This window comes from Kogia breviceps, chromosome 8 (genome assembly GCF_026419965.1).
Source record: "Kogia breviceps isolate mKogBre1 chromosome 8, mKogBre1 haplotype 1, whole genome shotgun sequence".
Lineage (NCBI taxonomy): Eukaryota > Metazoa > Chordata > Mammalia > Artiodactyla > Physeteridae > Kogia > Kogia breviceps.
In genome coordinates, this window is record NC_081317.1 from 3,910,803 (window position 1) to 3,936,487 (window position 25,685).

A 25,685-nucleotide genomic window follows, 5' to 3' on the forward strand; every position below is an offset into this window, starting at 1 on the left:
TCCGCGGCATGTGGGATCTTCCCGGACCAGGGCTCGAACCCGTGTCCCCCGCATTGGCAGGCGGATTCTTAACCACTGCGCCACCAGGGAAGTCCCTTAATTCTGTTTTAAATACAGTATGTCTTAATTGGTATCCTCAATGTGGGCAGTTCTCTCTGGCGCACGGGCCGGTGCCGGACAGATGAGTGTGGGCTCAGTAGCTGGGCCTTCCACACACCGAGCCAGCTGCCTCCTCATAACGCCCGTCCTCACCCAGCTGGGTTGAAGGCCATTGTAAGTGTCCCCTGGCATATACGTTTTGGGGCTTCTGTGAACAGAACGCAAGCGAGTGAAGCATCTGTAAAATGTATATTTCATATTTAGGTATATAAAATATATATAGCTACGTCTGGGTGCGCGAATGTTCAGCCACCTACAAAGAGAATAAATTTGATCTTTCAACTTGACTGGGAAGCGCTCAGAAGGTTCTAGGGACTGTGGGGGTAAAACTCAGCTTGGCAATAAAATGATTAAAACAAAATCCTTCCATTTAGTTTAAAAATGCCTTAGAAGTTGGCGATTTCAAGACACATGCTTCAAATAACCACCCCCCGCCACCCCGCCCAACTGCTACCACCTAAAACTTTGTACAACAAAAATAATCCAGCCCAGCTGTCTTTGACTCATCTGTTGCCTCTTGATAGGCATGAATTTTCATCTTCACAGTATAAACCCCAACCCAAACATGTTTTTCCTAGAAGTTTTTTTGTCCTATGAAATACGCCTGTAAACTCATCCTAATAACAAAAAGGTCACTGGCATGGTGAGAGATTAAAATAAGATCACAAGCCCCTAGCCTAGTTTTTGTGGATTGTCTCTTCTCTCCAAGATCAGTGGGGTCTTTACAGAAAAAGGGTATTGAGTGTGTCTGGACCTTTGGAGATGTTATTTTTCTAGACGACCCACAGTCTGCTAGTTGCAGGTTGCTTCATGAAGCAGGACGTAAGTCCACGTCTTTGAGGGTGGGAGAGCCCCACCCGGTCCTGCGGGATGTGCCCTCCGGGGTCTTGACCCTGTCTCGTTATGGGAGCATTTACCTGTCTGGGGCTGAGCCAGCACTGCATGACTCTGCTCCCTGTGTCTTCAGTTTAAATTCAGACTGTCCTCCCAAGAAGACAGCTGAAAAATACTCATTCTCAAGAGGGGCAATTTTAAAATAAAGTATTCCTGGAAGTGGCGGGGTAAGACCTGCTTTCTCCTAAGTATATTATGTTTTCTGCCATTAACTTTTTCTTATATTCTACTAAAGTGACCTCAGCATTTCAAACATGTGAACCTAGTTTTATCGCGTTTTTTCTACATATTTCACTAGTATACACACTCACATTATGTGTATGTGTATGTGTAATTTTTTTTTTTTTTTTTTGGTTGGGAAGAAAAGATACCTCATTTTGAAACCTAAAGGGGGAAATAAGAAAAGCCCTTTGTAATATATTGCCATATTATCACTAAATCCCCTGACAGTTGTGACACAGAAGCAAGTCACCTGTCACTTAAGCTTGAGGTCTCTTTAATTTTCTCCTGGAATTCGCACCAGGCTGTCTTTAATTTGAGGCCTTTATTGGAATTCTGAAACCTCTCTGCCTCCCTGGCTCTCAGATCTATTCTGAGAGCTGTTACAGAATGTATACAATCACCAACAGAGGGCTTCCAGAGGGCTGCGGCTCTGTTTATTTAACACTCTAGAGGGATTTTTGTGCTTATTCGGTCCTGGCTGCCCGGCTTTCAATATCGCTTTGACAACCATTCTGCCCCTTCTCATTAATTTTAAACAGTTAAAACACAGGAAAAAGAGGAAAAAGTTTTCATTATTAAAGTGCTTTACTTTTTAATAACAGAGGATTCTGTCCGCCAGGGGAAAGGGCATCCTTGCTAATTTCACATTCATATTAAAAAAAAAAAAAACCACAAGGAAGGTGACAGTTTCACTGCTGAGGTGGCTTAACGAAAAGAGGGCAGCAAAAAAAAAGTTTGCATTTCACATCAGTTAAGAGGGTAAAAAAAAAAAAAAAAATCCTTGTTAATGACAACAGCAAATGTCCACTTTCGTAACACAGCTCCTGAGTGACTTTTCTCTTGACATTTGAGTGGATAAAACCCTTAGGGGGACCATGTACCGTGAAATCAGCTAGACTGTCGTCAACCAAACAGGTAGCAGGAATGATTTGACTAAACTAAAAACATTTTCAGGTTGTTAGGTCTCTATTAACACAGAGACGAATGTCTCTCCGAAGAAGGAGGCTTTTACTTCTCCTCCCTTTATTCTTTCTCCGGCAGCTTTAAATGTGAAAAAGACCAGGGGTGATGGGGTTAGGGTCGGTTTGCCAGACCCAGGGGCTTGCACCCTGTCCTCTACAGGAGTTGAAAGGAGCGTGAGCTGGGTCTCACACTGCTGAGACCCCCGGGGGCGGCGGGGGGTGGTGGTGGTGTGTGAGTGTGGGTAGAGCTTAATTAGCACCATCCGAAGAATCAACGTCTTTGGGGAGGCACATTAGCCACATCGGGTTCTTTTGGATCTTGGTTTCACGTTCAATAGAAAGCATTCGTGTTAAGATGCAGGAAACAAAAGCCACTTGCTTTTAGGGGGATATAAAGAAAGGAAATCTTTTGTCTGGGGTTGCTAAAGGCTGAAAAGAAAAGAAGTTTTTATTTTCCTAATATTTTCCGTCTGTAAGGTCTTTTTTTTTTTAAACATCTTTATTGGAGTAGAATTGCTTTACAATGGTGTGTTCGTTTCTGCTTTACAACAAAGTGAATCAGTTACACATATACGTTCGTACGTGTCCATATCTCTTCCCTCTTGCGTCTCGGTCCCTATCCCACCTCTCTGTGGTCACAAACCACCGAGCTGATCTCCCTGTGCCATGTGGCTGCTTCCCACTAGCTCTCCACCCTACGTCCTTTATGCAGACAGATGTGAGCTCTTACAGAGGGACTGTGGGCTGCAAAGGTCCATGCCGTCCTCTTGAATGTGGTTTGCTGGAGCAGCCCGCTCCTCAGTGGGTTCCTGGGAACTCAGCACAGAGGTCTGGGCTGAAAGAGTGAATCTGAAACACTCCGAGTCTGAACTTCCTAGGAATGAGGGAGCACGCTCTACGATTCAAGGACAGACGAACCTGTGGTCAGGGGACTGTGGGATGCTCTTAGACAGCAATGACCAGGCCTCCACCGCTGGCGTATAAGGCAGGGGAGGAGATTGAAGGCTCTAGCAGGCCATACAAGATTCCTTTAAAAACTGCTTGTGTCCAGTGATGTTTTAAATGCCTGAATTGGACTTGGAAAATTCCAAAGTGTCTCCAATAGACTGTGGTTTTGAACATGAGTCATAAGAGGCCAGGAAGAAAAGTAAATAAGTAAATAAAGAAGAGACATGATCTGCTCCCTCACAAAGCCATCCTCATCTTTGCTTGACTTTAGCATCTTTATCGCTCCCTTTTTTTCCCTAGTAATATTGAAAGGATTACCCTTGTTGGCCCCTCTGTGGTTACTGTGTGATTTTACTGTTATTAAATCTGTTATAAACTGCTTCATTATTCCTGACTCTGACTGTCTCTCCTTTAATCCTTCCCTCACCCTCCCAGAAACCCCGCTCCGTTGGCCCCCAGGAAATCCGAGAGCGAGCCACGGTCTTGCAGACAGTATTTGAAGATTACGTGCACTCCAGTGAGAGGACGGTCTCCGGGGCCAAGAAAGGTTGGTCGGTTTCTTAGGTGATTGTGGATGGATAACCCAACAGGGCATCGTCCCCACCTCCCCCTGCACGCCCCCCACACAGGTTGAGAGGCCAACCAGGCGTCTTTGCTCACCAGCAAAAGCCTTCAATCTCCCTAATTCTGCAGGGTTTGGAAGCAGGCACGGAAGGCTTTAAAGTGATATTAAATGTTAATTTCACCCTTCCCCGTGTTTTGCACAAATGAGGCTTTATCGTGGCTTACATCAGGACTAGAGCGCTGACCAGCAACTTGGATCTCAGGGATCCGTTTTTCTCTTTCTTTGAAAACCAGATAGAAGAGATACGACATGTCAGTAGAAACAGTTGTAGAGATGGAAATTAGAGATGAAGGCAAGGGCTGGAATTATTAGACCAAAGCAGTTCCTATTTGAAAGTACAAAGAAAAATGAGAAAGAACAGTGCTGAGGAAGAACCATAGACCATGAACCCAATTCCTGGGAAACTTACAAAAGAGTTAGGAATTAGTTGAATATTCAGTGCCTTTATAGGGTAAGTTGGCCCCTGGGATCACCAAGCGTTAAGGGTGGGCTCAGCAGTTCACTTTGAACAGAGCACGGAGAAGGGAGCTTAGAGCAGCTGCGTGTCTTTCGTGCTGGAATGTGTGTGTCCTGGCTGGTGACTTACCCCCATGTTGGGGGATCCAGAGTTCTTTTTGATGGTTACCTACTATTTGGAGAAGAACACCAGGCTGGCTCACCAATAGATAAACACTATAGAATCCTTTCTTTTCTTCTTTTTATGAATTGAATCTTTAAAAACAAAAAAAAAATTCCTTTAACAAATATTTATTGAACTGGGTGCCGTTTCCAGGTGCTTGGGATACACCAGGGATCGGAAGAGACAAAAATTGTCACCTTTAGAACATTCTAGTGGGGGAGCAGAAGATGAACGTAATAAACACAATAAGTAGATTATGCATAAATTAGACAGTCTAGGGAAAGGTGATGAGAACGATGGAGAGAGCAGAGCAAGTGAGCGAGGTGAAGGGGCGAGGGCAGGTCGTGGCTTGAGCAGAAACCTCAAGGGGCCGTCCCATGGCTCCGGCAGAGGGCGTCCAGGCAGGTTGGGGCGTGGGGGTCAGAGTGCACGGGGACTCCAGGACGGCAGGGTGGCTGGAAGGAGGGGAGGGGTGGAAGGTCGTGGAGGCCATCCAGGGGACCCGGGTTACCACGAGTGGAAGGGGAGCCGTTGGCGGGCTTGGGGCGGAGCTGTGGTCTGACAGGTCTGAAAAGGTCACTTGCTGCTGAGTGAGAACAGACTTGGGGCGAGGGTGAAGGCTGGGAGACGGGCTACCGGGCGGTTACGGTGGTCTGGAAATAGATGACAGAAATAAGCTAGTCACCGAGTATTTGCAAGTGCCTGTTACGTACCTTAGCACATCCTGAAGGCAGTCCTTAGTTAGGCGCTCCTTAATCAGAACTGCCCAAGATGAGAGGTGAAGTCCCAGGAATTGCCCCATAACTGCTGATAAATAATTAGCGTGTGTATTCCAGTCTGGTTTCTGACAACATCCTGTCCTAGCGTTTCCCTACAGTGAATTCAGCAACTCCTAAAGCTCCTCCTGAGAACCTGCCCTTAAAGATGTACTGGAACATTCTGTCAAGAGGAATAGAATGTTTGTCTCAGTGGAACTTCAGGGTTTGGTCATTTGTTGAAAGTTAGGCAACGTGAGCTTTCTGTACGACGCATAATCAGGTGTTTGCAGCCGGATTTCAGGGTTAATAGCGGAGCTGCAGTGGAGAGAAAGAACACCATCATCATGGTGTCGGTGTCAGAGGTGATTTGCGTACTCTAACGAGTCTACAACTATTTCAACGTGACTGGGTCATCAGAGTAAAAATTACAGTGAATGGTCCTTAGAGAATGCGGTTTTGTGTTTTCTCCCGTTATCGTTACCACTGAAGTTTATGCCAAGAGACAGACAGAGTTACTTGCCGCCTTTTTAAAGGGTGTTGGAGTGGGGCCAGTCCCCAATGTTTATGTACCAAGAAGGACATAAATGTATCATCTTTTAAGGAAACTGCCTGTAGAAGATCTCGGTCACCCCACAGCAGACATTAGGTTCTCCCCTATTCTTCTCTCTCCTCTTACTTAGGATTGAGTTCTGGAGGTTTGGGGGGAATATACACATAATTGCCACACCCCAGGAGTTGATACTGTCTTTTGCATTTCAATCTGCATATGCAAATTCCCCACTGCTGACTTGCTTCCCTTTTATGCCATTTCAGAACCCACCTCATGAATAATTAACAAAGCAGCTGGGTTTTGCCTTCGCGGCAGAAACCTAGTTGGAAACTGGGCCAAGTATGCATTTGTTTTCCTTTTGCATTTTCTGACCCAGTCATTGCTAATGACCTGAACTTTATCGTGGTCAGGTTCCAGAAGCAGTTACCCCTTTTTCCCCTCATGTCTGGCATCTTGTAGCTAGAGCTTCAGGTGGTAAAAATTGTGGTAACCTAAGTTTGAACTCCAGAGTCCTGAACAAAAATTTCAGAAAGCGGAGTCCTTCAGCTGCACAGCGCCCCTTCCCCTGCGGTTCGAGCCGCTCTTCCCTGAAGAGCAGGGGCTGCACGCGTCGGGGTTGTGCCTGGCTCCGAAGGGACGCTTCTCGAAGCCAAGAAAATGCAAACTGCTGCTGAACTCATCCCTCTCCTCTCAGTGTGATCAGAGGAGGCTGGCTCCTTGGCCAAATGCTTTGCTTTAAGAGAATTAGAGCACGCAGCCTCCTTTCGCCCTTTCCTGGGGTGGTCGTCACTGTTGCCTTCTCTGTACAGACGCCTGCTCGTCTCGGGCAGGGCTGGGGTCAGGAGGAGCGAGCGTGAGCTGCACCTTCCAGGCTGGAGTTTTGCTCCTTTCTGCCTCCTTGACCCAAAGCCTCATCTGCGAGATGCTGCTCTTCCTGATCAGATGTCCAGGAGTGCATTTGGGGTTTTATTGCTCAAAGGGACAAAATGTCCTTGGGAGGTATTTTGAAATAGATTTCCCTTAATTCTCTCATCCCCTGGCTCCGAAACGGGACTGGGTGACGTGGCAGTGCCTCTGCTCTGATTGGCCAGAGCGTCATCCGTCTTCCGGAATAAATGTCTCCTTTCAGGACTCCTCGCCTTACCGCTCGCCTCGGGCCCACAGCCCTCTTCCTTCCACGCGTTCCTGGTGCTGCCAGCAGGGCCACTTCCTGCCCCTTGGAAGGTCCTAGAGACAGCTGTGCCCCGTCTGAGGTTCCTGCTTCTCCGAATTAGCCAGACCCGGGAGTCTGTGCGTGTGTGTGTGAGGACGGCCAACTGTCGCTGTCCCCGGCGAGACAGGAGCCTTGAGGACAAGGAGGCTTAGTGCAGACAGGCAGTGAGAGATGCTGCGTGACCAGTTGTCGAGGGAGAGGACCCCTCTGCCGTTTCTTGGCAAACTCGTCGTCCCCGTAAAGCTGTTAGTTGAGCACCTACCTCTCCCAGGACAGAGGCTCTCCAGCCTCAGCTCTCGGGATTGGTGTGGAGAAGAGGAATCCTCTCCGATCGGCTAATCTGCTCAAGCAGGAGAGTGAGATGCGTGAGGAGGCCTGGGCCAGCATCTGTCGGGGAGAATGAGGGTTTAGAGGTGCACACTCCTTGCTTTGGCGTGGCGTGGATCCCGTCTGCTCTCTCCGTCTAGAGTAAATGTTGGGGGTTTGGAAAGAGAGGGAGGTGGAGAAGAGGCTGGCGTCTCCAGGGTCATGATAGAGGCTTTCGCCTCTGAGGACTTGAATGTGTGTCAGAACTCTCCAAACAGCACACGGACCACTTGAAATGTTAAAGATTTTCCTTGAAAAACCTCGTCCCCAGTTATTAAAAAGGGGAGTAAGCACAGATTTAAGAGAGGGGTACAGTGAAGTTGCCTTGGTTATTATTTCTCATCGATTGGGAAAAGGAGTTCACTTTGCTCGGTAAATAGAGCTTTGATGGGTTCCCCGGATCCTTCCAGGAGCTGATCTGCTAAAATGACACTTTTTATTACTGTTCATAAACGCCAATCTCCAGGTGCTGCTGGGATATTACGTTTAAGCTGTGGGCAAACTTGCCGGTCCAGTGGCTCAACAGGCGGGGACGAGAGAGTCTGCTGTTTAGTGCCTGCTTCCATCAGAAGCGGTGCGGGGCGGGGCTCCGGGAGAAGTCAGGTCAGTGGGGGTGGGGAACAGTCCCAAGAGTCGTCGTCATGTCCGTCCGTCCCCCCCCGCCCCCCCTCCCCCCCGTCCTGCTGGAGTGAGAAAAGGGCAGGCACTCGACTGTCACTGTTATCGGGAGACATTTAAGGGGAACGAGGTATAGGAAAACGGTTCCTCAGAGGAGTGCCCAGGGGCTTCCCCGGCGCTCCAGTGGTTAAGACTCCGTGCTTCCAGCGCAGGCGCACAGGTTCGATCCCTGCTCGGGGAACTAAGATCCCACATGCCCTGTGGCGTGGCCAAAAAATTAAATAAATAAAAAAATTTTTAGGGCTTCCCTGGTGGTGCAGTGGTTGAGAGTCCGCCTGCCGATGCAGGGGACGCGGGTTCGTGCCCCGGTCCGGGAGGATCCCACGTGCTGCGGAGCGGCTGGGCCCGTGGGCCACGGCCGCTGGGCCTGCGCGTCTGGAGCCTGCGCTCCGCAACGGGAGAGGCCACAGCAGTGAGAGGCCCGCGTACCACAAAAAAAAAAAAAAATTTTTTTAAAGAGGAGCGCCCAATTAACGGGTAGCCAGAGTGCCACCCTCCTGGGAACCGCCTCTGACCAGTGCCAGGCTGGGAACAGGGGCCTCTTTCTTAACTTTAAAATGGGACCGAAACTTCCATGATAGACTGTCTGAAGGACAGCTCTAAACCACTGGCAAAGTCCTCAACCGATGAACTGTCTTGTGGGCTGTTTTAGAAATTTAATAATTTTCTTTCTCTTTAAAATTCTGATTTTGTTTCCTTTTTTACACATTCTATGAAAGGGTGAGAAACCCTGTGTCGATCGATTCTGGATGCGTTAGCACGAGTTCGGTTTTAAAATCCCCTGAGTGTGTGGAGAACTGGTGTCAGTGATTCCTCCAGATGGGCACCTGGAGGTGGCACTCCGGGCGGAGACAGTGTTTACAGTAACGATACTGTACAGCAATACTAAACATAAGGGCAATCATAATAAAGCCTTGTGAGCCTTTTCAATTTTGTGACGTTTGCGTGTATTAACTATTTGAAAAAATAATAATTCAATTAGGGAAAAATTTTCCCAATATAGAGGTCTAGTGATTTCATTTTTCATAAGAAAATGGTATACACTGATCCTGTCTTAGTTTCTTCACTCATTCTCTCATGCATTCATTTATACAACAAAAACCTGCTGTGTGCCAGGTACTGTGCTAGACCCCAAGACTATAATGAAGAAGAAAACAGGACCTTCCCCTCTAGGTTTATTACAAGCTCCACAGTAAAATGTGAAATTTTATTGGGTTTATTCACTGTGGCTGGTAGACTTACTTATTTTTAGAAATTAAAAAAAAATACACAAGTATAGCTTTAGGTTGTTGATGTTTGCTGTGCTGTCCTGGTTGTGTGCGCACCGTGGCCCGGCAGGGTGAGCTGCGCGGGGCAGCCCTTAGGCCGGGGCAGCTGAGAGCCACCCTGACCGCCTCCCGCCCTCTTTCTGTCTTTCAGCCCTGCAGTCCTTCATCCGGGCCTACGCGACCTACCCCCGGGAGCTGAAGCACATCTTCCACATCCGATCCCTCCACCTCGGGCACGTGGCTAAGAGCTTTGGACTAAGAGATGCCCCTAAAAATCTCAGCGCCTTGGCCACAAGGAAGAAGAAAGCAAACCTGAAAAGGTAAGGTGGGCTGAATTTGTCCTGTGACAGGTGGCTGAGGGTCAGGTGGGTACGGAGAACTCTGTCCAGACTGGCGGCCATGAGATGGTGGGGGGGCTGCTGTGCGCCAACTTGGGTTTTTGTGGTAAATTATCACCAGTATCTGTGCGTCTCTCAGTATGATGAATGCTTGGAACAGCTGGAAAAGTACCTAATCTGAGTGCTTTTAAGGCACTTGCGGAGATTCGGTGATGTCTCCTGTTGGGTCCAGAGTAGTGGGGATTATTGGAACAGCAAGGCTGCCCACGGATAGAGTCACTCCGGGGCTTTTCACACTCGGAGCTCCAGATGTGCTGTGGTCCGCCCTGGAAAGCTCTGGGGACTTGAAGGAAGACTGTGGTGTGTTGCATGAAACTCTGCCGCGGCCGCAGGGCTCCCACAGGCTGGCTGGGCTTGGGGGCCAGGCCTGGGGCTCCCAGCGCCGTGTGCCGCCCTCCTTGGTGCTGACACGCACCTCCAGCATTGAGCACATGTAGGGCAAGTGCAGTGGACTCTTCTCCCTCTGCCCCCTGCTCCCCACCCCACCCCCCAAAAAAAAAACCACCTTAGGAACTGTCCAGAGTCAGAGTGAGAAGTGTCGCCCTGCAGGTCGGGCACGGGGCTCCGAGTGCGTCTTCACAATTTCAAGAGGTCCTGAGATGGTTTCCCTCAATGAAATGCAGTTGTAAAAGGTCTTCTTTCTCTCCTCAAAGACAGGGTATTCATGGGAATTTCCTGGTAGTCCAGTGGTTAGGACTCGGCCCTTTCACTGCCATGGCCCTGGGTTCAGTCCCTGGTCAGGGAGCTAAGATCCCGCAAACCCCATGGTGTGGCCAAAAAGAAACACACGGTGTTTTTTTTTTGTTTGTTTGTTTGTTTTTGCGGTGCGCGGGCCTCTCACTGTTGTGGCCTCTCCCGTTGCGGAGCACGGGCTCCGGACGCACAGGCTCAGCGGCCATGGCTCACGGGCCCAGCCGCTCCGCGGCACGTGGGATCTTCCCGGACCGGGGCACGAACCCACGTCCCCTGCATCGGCAGGCGGACTCCTAACCACTGCGCCACCGGGGAAGCCCACGGTGTTCTTTTGGTACCAGCCCCAGCCCTTTGCGATAACTAGAGTTTCTTAGATACCGGAAGCTGCTTCCGTGGGGGATTGGGGGCAGATCCTTGTTTTTGCTTACTACTTACAAATGCCAGTATACCCTTGCCCTGCCGCTGAGCACCTGTGGGCGGTCCCACACTCTCCGACCTGTCCCAACACAGCATCTGTCTCTCACGTTCACCGAGAAGAGCTGGTCACGTCATCAGCCTCATTGGGGCCCAGGTTCTCTGGTTGAAATGTCAGAGGGAGAAGCCCGCCCGGTGCAGGGAGATGGCTGTCGGAGTTAGGGGGCTTGGCCTTCGCTTCCAGCTCCAGCCTGACGTGAGCTTGTGGGCTTTGGACCGTGTGTCTTTGCTTAATTTCTCAGAGCCTCACTTTCTTCAGCTACAGAAGGGAAAATGAACTCCACATTTTTAGCCACTTCACAAGAATCAGAATTAGGTGATACATGTGCCTGTGCCTTTTGAACCATGGCGGGCCATCCAGACACGGAGCACCTTAGGACAGAGAGCTGGGGAGCAAGTGAGTGAAGATTCCAGAACATCCAACTGGCTCTGTCCAGGGACCTGGCACTTAGAAGGCTCTTTATAACGGATAAAAGGTTGCCTAATTCTAATTCCCATTTTGGAATTTTTAAGATGCTTGGTCTTTTTACTTATAGCAATCCCCCTCATATAGGACAACACTCCAGTAATTCTGTGAGGCAGGCATTTCCCCGCACGCTTTTCTCTGATGCCCGGGCAAGACTGAGACACGCCCGGCTCTGGTTTCTTCCAGGAGGTTTTGAGGTGCAGAGCGTTGACTCTACCTGTCCTGGGCAGGGCTGCGGCCAGAGAGCCCTCTGTTCGAGCCAGGTCCTCCCAGAGGGAGAAGGTGCCTCGGCTGCACTCCAGATTTGGGACTGCCGTGCACCAGAGTTAGGTTCCTGCCTTTGGGTCTGGGGTAGCTGACATCTGTACCTAGTAACTGGTTTTAAGTGGGTGGCAAAGCTATGAGGCTCGCAGTCAGGTCTGGAGTGGCCTCCTAGTGGTCTGGAAGCCTGGCCATCCTGTCCCACCGTCTCTGAAACGCTGACACCTGAAGGAGGTGGGAATCCATCTGCCACACCATCACTGGTAAGAAACACGTCTTTTGTTTACTCCTCTTCCTGCAAGTAAATGGGACCCCAGTATTTTATTGTCAGCAGCCGACCTACCTTTGCAAGCGTTAGTAGCAGCTCTTCAGACTGGGTGTGCCCAGCCCTCACCCAGGGAAGGCAGAAGGCAGAGCGGGAGGCTCGAGGCGCTGGGAGTTGGGGGTGGGGGGGACTCGGAGCCAGCATTGTCCTTACCTTGCGAAGCCGCCAGGGAGAGAGCGAGCCGCCGCCTCCCGCCTCAGCTGACCCGCGCTGGCAGATGGGCGCCTGGACGACGATACCCCTGTGAGCAGGGGATTTAACAGGGCTTTATTTAGGGAAGAATGGGCTGATTAGCCGATAAAGAGCATGTAAGATGGTATGGGGCAGCCTTTGATGTCTGGCTGGCGCGGCAGGGCGCCGGGTGGCGAGTGACAGCAGTGTGTCACACGATTACTCCGCCGTGACAGTGCCGCCCTCTGTTCTTGCCATGTCACCACTCTGTTACGGCTACTCTTTCCGTTGTTACGCGCTTCTTTTGAAGGCATTTCTCCCCACACTACTTACACCCTCCCGCCCCACCCCTGCCTTGCTAATGCAGACGGGCACTCAAGGGTACAGTAGGTACCTTTTTTATTGGGGGAGATCTTGTCACTCCTGGAGGCAGAGTGGCTTTGCAGCTAATCTGCACACGGACCGTATCACTTGGGGTCGGGGAAGCGGCAGAGAGACTTGACGGATTCTCCGCACCTCAGTCGGGGCTCGAGCCAATGCCAGTTGCCGCTTTTTAAGGAGCGGGAAAGAAAAGTCCATTAAACCCCACACAAGTGTGGAGAGTTACGCTGTGGCCACAGTGATTGTCCTGAGCCGAGGCGTCTCTTCTGAAATCCATCTGTCAAGGAAGAGAATGGGTTCCTTGGGTTTTGTATGGGTGGGTAAGATAATAGCACTGAATTCTCCGAATTATTCTGCATTCTATTTTATGGTGTTTACTGCCTAGAATAATTATGTTTTGTGCGAACCTCTGATATCTGCAAACCAAATTTATGAGACCGTAAGAAAATCCTGTCTCGCCTGCCATCCCCAAGCAAGGAGTTCACCCGGGTGTTAGCGGATGAGGCCAGGGCAGGTTAGGCTTGGAGACTACCGGGCATTTCTGTGCAGTGACAGAGGGAACTTTTATCTCGTCTGTATGCCTTTATTCCTTTACTGGACCACTTTTCAGAAAAAGGAAAAAAAGAGTTAATGTCCCCAGATAAGGTCTTAATCAGCAGGTCTCTCTCCGTCTCCTTTCTGAGCCCTCAGCTCTGAAGCGGGACAGCAGGTGTCTTCCGCCTGCGCACGGGAGCACGGAGTCACCAGCACTCTTCTGACACCGACACACAAGCCTGTCGGAGCAGCCCCCGCCCCAGACACCTACATATCCGCGTACACAGGGAGTCGGTGCTGTTGGTAAAATTGTGAATGGCCCCTTAGCGACATCCATCACGAACACAGCATTTTCCTCCCGTGAAATGCAGTTCTTGTTTTGAAGCTAGGTAGATTCAGCAGTCCCTGGGAAGCAAAGGTGACATACCTTCCAAAATTTCCATCTTCCCAGGAGTCGCTGAGACCCAGCGCTGTCTGCTCTGGGAGGGCAGAGCTGTGTTGTTTGCCGGGGTGTCTGTCTGCCCGTCTGGGCAGTCACACATGTGAGTAGAAGCTGTCCAGGACCAGTGAGCAGACAACTTCCTCACCCGTTGGACACTCTGCGGTGGGTGGTTCAAGAATATAGAAAGTAATGAGCCTTAAAGTCTTAGTGTTGTGCTGGCAAATGTGAAAGGGAGAGTCTGTGGGGTTTAAACCACCCTATCTCATTGGGATTATATGCTATAATTGTAAGTTTACTTTGCCCCCCACAGTTGAGTTTGCAGCCACCTGAGGCTGGTCTCACCACTGGCCTCTACCACCTGGGTCTTGCTGACGTCCTTCTCGGTGCGTAGAAGACTGCTTTGCATCACTTTTCTCAAAGCAGCCCAGGGGAGTGTGGCCTGGTGGTTCTCACCTGATCAAAAAGTAGGGCCGTCTGACCCCTTAGTACTTACTGGGCCTGGGTGTGCTTGCTCAGGCCTCAGCAGGCTGGGATCCGTCGTGGAAGGGGACATGGGGCTGATCCACTGGGGCCTGGCCTCACATCCTGGCCACCGTAGCCAGCACGACAGAGCATGTCCTTCACCTCTTTTACTTCCGAAGCTCTGCATGTAGTGCACCTGTGAAAAGAAGGAAACATCCTTAGGGAGGTCATTCTTTGCCAGACTTTTCTCATCTGTGAAATGCTTTATCACTGAAGTTCAGATCAGAGATTTTTGTAGACCTCCACTTCAGGGTCATTGTCACCTTTTTTTTTTTTTCTTTATTTATGTTTCTCTTTTTTCATTGAAGTGGAGTTAATTTACAATGCTGTGTTAGTTTCAGGTGCACAGCAAAGTGACTCAGTTATACATATGTATTTATATATTTTTCAGATTCTTTTCCATTATAGGTTATTAAAAGATACTGAGTATAGTTCCCTGTGCTCTACAGTAGGACCTTGGTGTTTACCTGTTGTATAGTCGTGTGTATCTGTTCATCCCAAACTCCGAATTTATCTCCCTCCCTCCCCCCCATCCCCTTTGGTAACCATAGGTTTGTTTTCTGTGTCTGTGGGTCTATTTCTGTTGTGTAAATAAGCTCATCTGTATCTTTTTTTAGATTCCACCTATAAGTGATAAGAGGTGCTATGTGATATTAGTCTTTGTCTGACTTACCTCACTTAATATGATCATCTCTAGGTCCATCCATGTCACCGCAAATGGCATGATTTCGTTTTTTTATGGCTGAGTAGTATTCCATTGTGTACATATATATACTGTGTCTTCTTTATCCATTCCTCTGTCGGTGGACGCTTAGGTTGCTTCCATGTCTCGGCTGTCGTGAACACAGGGAAGCGTGTATCTTTTCACGTTAGAGTTTTCTCCCCTTTTTCATCTTTGAAGACCTTTGCTCTGTCCCTCTCTGTCATTCTCACTCTCACTTTTTCAGTCCTTACTAAGTAACTTGCGGGCGTTACTGTGTGGAATAGACTCCGGTTTGAGGACTTCATGGCCCCATCGGCCATCTCCCTGCCCCTCCACTTGTTTCTTAAACGCTGACTGTGGGGGTGCCGTGCAGCGATTAAGAGTCTGGGTTTCACCCACACAGGCACGTGGGTTGGATCGCTCAGCGTCTGTGCCCCTCAGTCCCCTCACCTCTGACAGCGGCGCGGAGCCCCGCCGTGTCGCCTGGGGTCAGCCAGGTGACGGGTGCAGAGCGCCGACACAGTGTCTGGGGCCTGAGCGCGGGCAGTGCTTGCGGAGGTGGTGACCCGGACAGGAGCGCTGCTGCTTCCCGCCCGCCTCTGCCGCACTGAGAAGCGCCCCTGGAGCACGGAGAGTGAACCTGTCATTAACTGTCAGCCGTCTAGCACCTCGAAGTTCTCTTACCAGGAACCACCTTGAAGAGGCAGAGCTGGTCCCCTCCGAGACGAGCATGAAGATGCTGCAGCTGCATCTCCCCGAAAAGCAATATTATCATTGGGAGCAGCTCGCCTGCCAATTTTTATGTGGCATTTACAGCCTCCCCGATATCACTTAATTAGCTGAAGGCAAACCTGGAAGCTCGCCCGCTGTGAAAATTCTCTCGACTTCTGGAGCCAGTCATCGTTCTGTAGGAAGACAGAGCGGCCACGCGTGAGGTCAGAGGCTGGACAAAGCCCCGTCTGGAAACGGGGGGGTTCGTCTCCGCACGCGCTCTTGGGGCAGCGCGCTGCCCTGCCGATGCCTCCGGGGTCCCTCTGGCCCCCGTGCCCCCCGCTCAGCTTCCCCACCGCGTCCCCGTGAACCCCCTTAACTTCGTTTTAGGACAGCCCACGACTGAGTCCCCTGCGGCCCTTCCGGCCCCGCCGGCCGGCGCCCCCCCCACCCGCCGCGCCCTCGCTTCTTCCGGCCTTTCGGCGACGTCTCGTTTCTCCGGTGACTAGGACCCACCCCCCTTCCCCTGTCCCCACGGCCTCAGCTGGCGCCCCCGCTTTCTCGTTCTCTCCCGGGGCCTTTGCCCAGCGTGCCGCGGGCCTGGGCCTCTCCTCACCCCTCTTCGTCTTTGGGCCTCCGTCCCTTCGTCGAGGAAGTCCTCCCTGGCCCGCCTGCCTGGGCGGACACCGCACGCCCCTGTTCCACCCCCCACCCGCTCACCGCCGTCACAGTAGCCCCACGCCTGTCTGTGATGTTTGTCCGTGTGGTTCCTGTCTCTCTCCTCCTCTCCGTGTGGCTCAGGGTAGAAACCCTGTCTGCTTTTCCTCGTCGCATCCCCAGCACCTACCTGGCACGCGATGGGTGCTCGGGAAGTAGTTTTGAATAGATGAACGGAACCTGAAAGTCTTCTGTAATTCTGAGAGGAAGAGCATAAAGGGAAAGAGAAAAGAGGAATTGTTCTGACAGGAACCAGGTAAATGCCTCCTAATTGTTTAGTTAGCCCAGCAAACAGCAAACCCTGCCTCTCGGAGCGCCCCGTCCACTCCTTGGTCTGTCCTGACAGAACAAGCATGGGGTCACTTTGCCCTTGGCATGAAATTGTCCCCGAGGAGGACTGAGCCTCGGGCCCTGTTTGCCCGACATCACACTGGAGGAACCCACAGAACGTGGAGATGAGTGGGTTCGGGCTCGGGGTCTCCACCAGCCTGGGCAGGGCCAGGGCAGATGCCCACGGAGGGTCAGTCCACTCGACCTCAGCCTGAAGACCAGAGGGAAACAGCTACGCCCGCCGGCAGTGACTGTCAGGACAGGTGTGCGTGTCCCGTGGAGCAGGGAGCAGAGTCTCCTCCCGCAGGCTGCTCGGGAGCCGTGTGCAAACACAGGAGGGCCCGTGGCCGAAAGAGGAGTTCGGGTTAAGGAAGAGAACTTTCACATAGAACCGGGGTGAGCTGTATGGACTGTAGCCGAGACCGTATGCTCCTGGCCTCTGTGTCAAGGGTGAATGGGGTGGGTGACTTCGAAGCCCACGCTGGCTGGCCTCTCTGGCACATCTGCACCGACAGGAAGTGTCCAGACTGCGACAAGGGGCGGGACGAGTGCTGTGGACGGTGGCTGGGTCTCTTCTGGGTGCAGAACACCGGCACAGAGGGGTCACCTGGGGTGATGTGATTACTGAGGTCCCCCCGTTGCATTCACACACAGCCATGGGTAGAGCTGCGTGGGCAGCTCCTCGGAGGGCCGGCCCTCCACCCTCGGCACCCCCGGCGCAGCTCCAGGTCGCTCCCTGCCCACCGCCAGGCGCCAGCCCTGCCCGCACGGCTCTTGACATCTGGCCCGTGCTTCTCCCACTGTCTGTTCTGCCCGACACCGTGCAATTACCAGCCTCCTCGTGAAGCACCCCCGCCGCTGGTCCGTGCCCACCCCCGGCTAAGGAGGCAGGCAGAGGGATTTCACAGGGACCCTGCGCTGCCTCCACAGCTGGGCCGCCTGCAGACGCGGGGGCCATGGGGCGTGTGCTTTCGGGCAAGCAGTCGGGGCTGACGACAAAGAACGGGCCCAGCCGGCCTCTCCCAGGAGGACGCTGGAGGCGGCACATGCCCGTGGGAGCCTTCCCGGCCCTGGGGTCTGAAGATGTGCCCGGCCCAGCACGCGTTGGCAGCGGCCAGGCCCGCGGGGCCTCGTGCAGCGGGAGATTCGACTCTGCGTTGCCTCGTCCTTGCTCCAGGCTCTTCTGGTTCAGACTATTCGAGAGATCAGGAAGGAGCACGACGGTCCCCCAGCTCTCCCCGTGCTACACGCGGCTTAGTCCAGGCTGACGACCCCCCTGCTCTCAGCTGCCCCCACGCGCCTCGGGCTCCTGCACGTCCCCAGCCCCTCCACGTACCCTTTGCTCTTGAGCCGCAGAGCCTTTCCCTCTGCTTAGGGCCCGTAGGAAATGACTTCAGGGCCTTTCCAGATGTTCTCTCCACTCTGGTCCTGACGTTCCAGCAGCAGGCTGACACGTGGAGTGACGTCTTAACCAATAAGTAGTCCAGAAGAGGGACGTGGTTGGAGAGAACCGACATCCCGGCGTGGTGGCATCTGGCTGTCTGCCAGCGTCTCTTGAGGGTGTACGTGTGCCCCTGGCTGTGCTGGATCCACGCGCGTTGTCTCCTTGGGCCTCACCAGGTCCCTTCGACCACGGTCGAGTTCCCAGTAACTGGTGAGCAGCCAGTGGACACGCCCGGTCCTGTGGCGCTGAGTCTGAGAGACTCCGGAGCCCGCGTTCCTGGCACTCCTCTCCTGCCTTGCGTGCGCCCCTTTGGAAGCTTCTGGCTTCTACAATCAGTATTAGGCTAAGTAACAAGGAGATGAATTCTGTTAAGGGTGTTTTTTGCCCGTGAACAGATAATCCTTTGTGTAACAGGAGGAATGGACTTAAAGCAGAGGACGTTTGGTGCATGTATGGAAGGGTTTGAGTTGAAGCCATCCGAGAGGCAAACCCTGGGGTGGGTGGGAGCAGCTTTCTGCTCTTGGGGCAGGTCTCTGAGAACACAGCTGCGGGCAAGGTGTGGGTCCGGCTTTTTCTCTCCGTTCCTGCCGAGTCCAGAGGCAGAGGGTGCAGTGGGAGGGGCCCGGGCTTGGGGTCAGGCTCTCAGGAGCAGCTTCGCGTCGTTGCCGCGGGGCCTGTCACGTCGCGTGGGGCGTGGGGAGGGGCGATGGACACGCAGCACGCGGCACCGGCCGGGGCTTAGAGTCGTCGTCTAGTAAACGCGGGTTCCCCTACCCCTGCCCGTTTCTCTCTGAGTCTGTGAGTAAGAAGTGGAAGCAGGGCTTCCCTGGCGGCGCGGCGGTTGAGAGTCCGCCTGCCGATGCGGGGGACGCGGGTTCGTGCCCCGGTCCGGGAGGATCCCACGTGCCGCGGAGCGGCTGGGCCCGTGAGCCATGGCCGCTGAGCCTGCGCGTCCGGAGCCTGCGCTCCGCAACGGGAGAGGCCACAACAGTGGGAGGCCCGCGTACCGCAAAAAAACAAAAAAAGTGGAAGCTTCACGGGAATTCCGTGGCAGTCCAGTGGTTAGGACTTGGCGCTCTCACTGCCGAGGGTCCAGGTTCAATCCCTGATCGGGGAACTAAGATCCCACAAGCCTCACAGTGTGGCCAAAAAGAAGAAAAAAGGAAAAAAAAGTGGAAGTTTTATAGACTCTTCCCTGAACGCTCCCGCCCCCCGGAACCTTGTGCCGTCGGTCACATCACTCCTTGGTTGTAAGACCTCCGCTTCAGGGCTCCCGGCAGCAGGGGAGGGGGCCCTCGCCACCTCCAGGGTGGAGTGAGTTAAAGCTAACCCGATAGAGCTCCTGGAATGAGCCCAAATTGACCCCTTTCACTTTCCACCCTTTGGTCTCTGGGATTCAAGTGCTGAATGTGCATGATTTACAAACCTGACGGTACCAGGTGTTGTTATTGATCAAAGCAGTCCCCGGTGCACATGACAAGGCGTCCGGTATCTGATGACGGCTGCCCTTCTCCTCTGCCTTTCCTCTTTCCGGATTGTTAATGATAATTATAGTCAACATTTTCCCGGTGCCTTCACCACAGGCGCTGTGATAGGTGCTTTGATTCATTCGTTCGTTTCATCCTTTGGAGAGCACGCAGCCCGGCCCCGAGGGAAGCAGCGCCTCAGCCAAACTCAGACAACGAGTTCCCGGCCTCTGCAGGGGGCGCCGGGCTCCTCCCCTCCGAGGGCCGCCTTCCCCCGGCGCCTGCAGCTGCCCCGCGTCCCGGCCCGTCCTCTGGGTGGCTTTTCTCTCCGCCCAGGTTCTGGTCAGAATCTGGCTCGTCCAGCTGCCCGAACCTGCAGCAGAGACCGGCTGGCCCGGAGAGGAGGGCAGTCTCGTCTGTCACCGCAGCCAGTGGCGACAGCAGAGACCACGGCTGCCACCCATGTGGGGCTCAGCGCCGGCTGGGCTGCCGTCAGAGCCGCGGGTTTCCTCCCCTGGGCCTCCACGGCCTCTCCCGGGGCGGGGCCGGGACTCGTCCCCCCGGCCCCCTGGCTCGCCACTGTGCGGCTTCTCCCGTCCTCGGCATCGGGTCAGCTGAGCCCCTGCCCGTGCGCGCATGTGACGGGCCAGACCACCCGCCGTCTCTGACGCAAGAGCCGTGGCCCCAGTTCGGGGTCACCTTTTAGCCGAGCCCATCCTTCAGGCCCGTTGGGGCGCTCTGCCGCCGTCCCCGCAGGCTTCGTCTCACGTGCGGATGTGAGGGATGTGCCTCATCGTGTCATTCGAGTCATCGGTAACGGTGTCAAGCAGGGCAAGCCCGGGGGGTTCGGAGCTGGGATTCTGCCCGAGCTCATCAATCTCCGTGTTCGTGGGATACAGTCATGCCAGTTACAGAAACACTGAATCGCTTCCACGTGCGCCCTGTATTTCTCCGTCTTAACATTTTCACAGAGAATTAGATTTTATAAAGCACCCTTTGTTTCACCTTCACGCTAGCCCTGCGTCCACGTGGAGGCCCTTTCTGGCGTGTGAGGACTCTCAGCTTAGAGGAGGCTGCTGCCCGCGGGGTCCTCAGCTAGGTGAGGGCCGGGCGGGGATGCCAGCCGGGCCGTCAGGGTCCCGCTGCCGTGCCTCTTCCCCAACAGCGCCGGCTGCCATGCGGCGTCCAGGCCTGGGTCCTGACAGAACTTCCCTAAAGGTCTCTGCCCCCCGGACACGTGACCCCGGAGCTCCGTGCTCTGCTGGGATTCCGACTCGGGGCGTCGTTTTCAGACCTCGTCCATCTCTAAGCCTCGTCTCTGTCCCCCTTCCCGTTGTGGGCGCCTTTCCGGGCAGCAGGTCGGCCACGGCATCTACGTACTGATCGCCTGTGACCTGCACGGCCTGGCATCCGCCTGCCGCCAGCTCTTCACTGGGTCTGGTGGTTAGGTGTGAGGCAGGGACCCACGTTTTCTCCATCTCTGCGTCCACAGAGCCACTCAGGAGTTTTCTGGAATGATATCCACTGCCTCAGCAGGGCTCCCCTGGAATGGAGTGTCTTCTGGGGCCCTGGGAGTCTTACAAACGCCAGAGTCGGTATGGTCCTGAGAACTCGCACAGGAGGCTTCCCTAAAATGGGCAGCCCAGCAGCGTGCGTCTCTGCCAAAACGGAATCCAGAAGTTAAAGCGCCCGATGCACTTCCTCTTCCTTCGATGGCCGTAAACGTTCCGACAGCTTGTTCCCCTTCAGTAGGCTACATTACCGTCCCTCGCTGGCGGGTTCCGCGCCTGAACTACTTTGTTGCCCCAGGGGGACTGCTTGTCACCTTCTCCCTGGAGTTTTTGGTCACTCTCACTGTCACCTGAGAGCCCCCGAAACCCCGTCAGATGCTGTGCCTTTGCTTCATCCGTAAGGGCGAGGCAGGAGGGTAGAAACTTGGAGTCGGCCTCAAGCCTCTGAAGCCTTCCCTGTCTCCTTCCACGATCACTGGGGACCCCGGCTTCTCTTCCAGTCCGGGCACTTGCTTCTGCAGCAGCGTCCTTGGGGCCTCAGTGTGGCCCTGGGCCCTTTGCTTACAAGCAGAATTTGTCAGATTAGAGAAAGAAATAACACTTTACTGCTCTTCTGTCTGTCTGTTTTAATTATACCACAAGAGAAAAATTCCTCACAAAATCAAACAAACTGAAAGCCAGAGGCAAAGGGGTTTTTTTGGTAAGTAAAACTTAAAATACTTTGATATTTCAGCCCAGGGTAAAATTGTACCGCTTGATTTTTTTTTTTTCCCCTAAAATGAGTATATTGTTTTTCCTGAATACAGAAATAATAATGTTTCTATTGTAAAAATTTGGGAAATAGAGAGAAGCTTAAAAATCATCCAATAAAAGCCCACGATCCAAGTTAATCCTAATTCACGTTTTTTGTGGCTCATACTTTCTCTGCAGGTATGTATACATGTAGGATTTGTTTATATCTATAATGAGACTGAGCAAATACGATGCACTTTATCAGGGCTTCCAGAAGTCTTCGGGATCTGCCATACCGTGAACGTTGCTTTTGTGCCGGAAATATTTCGTGTGAGGAACTTGCTCCTCATAGTGGTAAAAACTTACAGCACGGTGGCTAAGTGTGTGCGTCGCGGAGTCGGGAAGTCCCGGGCCGCGGTCCCGCCTCCTCCCTGGGCGCGCTGCTTAGCTTCCCTGCACCTCGGCTGCCGTGCCTGTGGCGCCTTTCTCTCAGGATTGTCGAAGTAAACGAGTCAGGTGCCTCTCCGGTGCTTTCACAGCAGCACCTGACATAAGTGGGTGTTGTGCACGTGCTAGTGATACAGTTGTTATTAAAGTCACAGAGCCGGTGTCAGTGGCTGTGATTTGACGTGCTTTATATTTAAATCCGTTGACAACCCCTGTGATTGTTGATTGCTTATATGTTAATGCGGGGGGGGGGGGACCCCACTGACCTGGGCCCCCACCGAGGTCGTCGTCATCGTCATCTGCTCTTTAAATACGGCCTGCAGGAAGCGTTCTAAAAGTCTGAAGGGATGCACTAGAGGTACATTTCAAGGCCTCGGGGAAAAGGTTTCTCGTTCAGTGACTGTCTCGGATAACCGGATGACCTGGGAAGGAGTATGGTTAAATTCGCCAGAACGAGATCGAGACAGAATTAAAGCAATAGCAGGCTGAAAGAAAATACCCTTGAATATTTTTAAAATGCTGGGGCGAGGAAGACTTTTCTAAGCATGATTCCTAAAGCCGTAAGACATAAAAGAAAATATTGAGAGACTTGACAATACATAAAAATGCATATTTTATCTTCTGATAAAATTAAAAATTCTGGCCTGCAAAAGAATGCCATTAGCAAAAGCCTGTGTTAGAATGGCTTTTTAAAACTAGGATGATCGTCTGTGAATTGATTGATAAAGTTGGGAGAAGGTCCTGAGATCTCTCTTCTCCAGTGGCCATCCTAGCAGGCGTATTGATTTACTAATTAGGCTGTGATTTCACCTCATTGGCAGTGAAAGTGGCATCTGCCTATCCTGCTGGGTTATCCAGCCTGGTAACCAAGGGGGGGGTTATCCAGCCTTCACTACAAGGGAGTTCCCTGTGGTTAGATAAACTGATCTGTTGCTTGGTAACTACGGGATTACTCCGGTGGATGCTAAGGACGCCCATCTGAGAGGGGTTTGGGTGTTTGGAGGGCAAGAACGTTGGCAAGTTTCTGGGAGAACTGCAGCTTGGCAGGAGAAACCCATCGTGGGCTTGGGTTTAGAACGTTTCATCTTCCCATCTGTACTTTGCCTTTTCGGCACTGGGCCTCAGAACAAAGGAAAAGCAGGCAGCGAGCTGGCCAAGGGAAAGGTGGGTCCCGTTGGGGTGGCAGAGCCGACAGCAGGGGAAACCCCTGCAGGGTTGACCCCGAGGTTCTTCCTCCCGAGGAAGAGGTCTGGGTCTGGAAGGCAGGAACCCCCCTGTTTGCTGTCTGGACCACCGCTCAGAGTTTGAGTTTGGGTCCCGAGTTGGAAGTCCATTGGCTAGAATAAAACCATAAAGTAGCTAGGAAGTTTTGAGATCATAACGTCAAGGCAAGCGGGACCGTCTCCAAGCCCCGCTTGCTAACAGCATCGTCTGCCTCCGTCGGTGTGGACTCAGCCCCTCGACAAATAGTCCTGATCAGGGGCGTGACACGCGCACCAGGGCTCCCCTTCCTCGGCCCCGGGGCTGTGGCTGAGTTGGCCGGGAAGGGACAGCTCTCACGTGCCTCGGGAGCAGACGAGAGTGGTGCGGGTGTGTGTACGCGCACCGGCGTGTGGCAGGCCTCGGTGCCGGGTCCGGAGGCCCGGCGCTCGGAGCCCAGGCGCGCTGCCCGGCGCCTCCGGCCGGAGGTGGGACGCCTCCCCAGCCCGCTTGCGCCGGCGGCGGCTCGCGCGTCAGTCCCCCCGTAAGATGCTGCTTGTCTAGCTTGCGTTAGCAGTGGCAGGAGCCGTCGTTGAAGTGGTAGGGCTTAGGCTGGGGCGGATATTTTGACTGAAATTTTGCATATTTTGAAACTCAGGTTGTTACATTTAAAATTATACACGATGTGAGTACCTGCCTTCAGACAAGCGGGGAGAGAAAGCGTTCCTTCCCGTCAGAGCCTGTTCACTCTGGCTGTCGTGTCACCTGGCTAAAAATAAACCGAAGCACGGGAACTGACAGCCTTCCGTTTGGAACGAGTTTCGCGCGTTCCGCCGCGGGCCCGTCTCTTGCCGCTTCCCAGCCGCGCGTGAGACCCAACGTGTGGACGGACCTCCCCCGGACGCCGGGACCCACGGTCCGCACGGGCAGGGTCTGGGGGGTTAGAACCGCCGCTGTGCACGGAAGGGTGACGCGGTCACCAGAGCCCCAGCCTCACCGTCAGGCCCCAGGGTCAGTCCTGGCTCCTGTGTGGCCCGGGGCGGGGCACAGGGAGGCCGAGGTTCGCTTGGCATCGCTGGGCTTCAGCTGCTCTGTTTTAAACTGTGATTGTCTGCAACCCACATGCCAGCCACCAGCCAGCACCCCGTATGTCTTAGTCTCTTTAATTTTTACGCAGCCTATGAGCTGCATTCCAAGTATCATCCCCATTTTTCAGATGAAGCAGCCCGCGCCACCCGTTCACCGTGTCATTCGGCTAATGAGCGACAGAGCCGGGTTCCAGCCCAGGCGCCTCCTTCACCCTTCAGCTCTCCCCTCACGCCTCCCTCTGTCATCTGGCCCCTGCCCGCCTCGTCCCGCTGAGACGTCCACGGGAGACCACGAAGGCCGCCTCCACGTCAGATCGTGGCCACTTGTCACCCTCGACCCCGCTGGGCCTTCCTGTCCTGCCCAGTTGTTCCATCCGGGACCGGCTGCCCGGTGGGAAGAGCCCAGGCTTTGAGTCCATCGGCCCTGTGTTTGCATCTGGGCTTGTGCTCCTAGGAGCTGGATGGTCTTGGGGAGGTTACTTGCCCTCCTCCGGTCTTGGTTTCCTTGTCTGTAAAATGAGACGGTAGCCATACCTGCCTGTCGCAGTGAAGATCAGATGGCGGTAACGCAGAGCCCAGAGAGTCCTTCCCTGCGTCTTTCTCGTCCTTTCACCAAGTCCCGTCCCTGCCTCTGCACGCACTCTTGTTACCCCAGATGCCTAGCCCTTAAATACGTTAAATATGGGGTCCCGTTATCCCCTTGCCCCAAACCTTTTTCCCAACACAGGTTGACTTGGCATTTCTCCCCGTTGGTCGTGGTAGAAACTGTTGTATGACTGACACGGATTTAGCCCCACCGTTGCTTGTACCCTGCCTTCTGCAGCGTGAGTGTAAAGAGATATGGTTGCTTTAACCTAATTACAATGGTGTCCCTTTCTTAATCAGTTTACCAGCACGGCATTAGTCCTGTTGTTCATTCCTGGGCTTTAAAGGGGTTCTGTTATATTTATTTTTGGTCCGATTTATCTTCTGATTTTTACAGCAAAGGGAAATGCTGTAAATATAAGTAGCAGAGGGTAACATCTGCCTCTTGTAAGAACCCAAGACACTGCCTCGTCAGTGTTGAAGGAGCAGCAGGCAGAGCGAGGTGGATTCTCTGGTAACGACTGTGTTGTTTCGGTTAAGATCCTGTCTTAAGAAACATGATTGCACCCTTCAATTTTCGTAATCATTTTTTCGGTGGACGGCGAAACTGCTACAAATTCCCCCTCCCTCTGCTTTTCTAATCGGGTAAATGACGAGGCTGTGCCGCCCTTTGAAAACAGTTAGCAGGACTCACCGTCTGACATTGATTTTCAGTCTTGGGCAGTTTCCCTGCGGGTCGGGGCAGGTGAGGACCGCCCTCCCTTTCCTGGGGCCGCCGCGGTCCATTCCCGGCGCGGACACTGACCGGTCTGCCCGAGCACA

At 53.2% G+C, this 25,685-nt stretch overlaps 1 protein-coding gene across 5 annotated transcripts in view; it reads left to right on the forward strand.

Annotated features, from left to right (window-relative positions):
* DDX31 (DEAD-box helicase 31) overlaps positions 1-25,685 on the forward strand; it is a 76,231-nt gene that overhangs the window by 47,954 nt on the left and 2,592 nt on the right. For all 5 annotated transcript variants that reach the window (XR_010841811.1, XM_059071447.2, XM_067040405.1 and 2 more), the window contains 2 exons: positions 3,621-3,732; positions 9,414-9,582. Coding sequence is in view for 4 of the 5 variants with exons in the window: in XM_059071447.2 (XP_058927430.1) it covers positions 3,621-3,732; positions 9,414-9,582 (281 nt within the window). In the remaining variant the exon portion in view is untranslated. The remainder of the gene's footprint in view (positions 1-3,620; positions 3,733-9,413; positions 9,583-25,685) is intronic.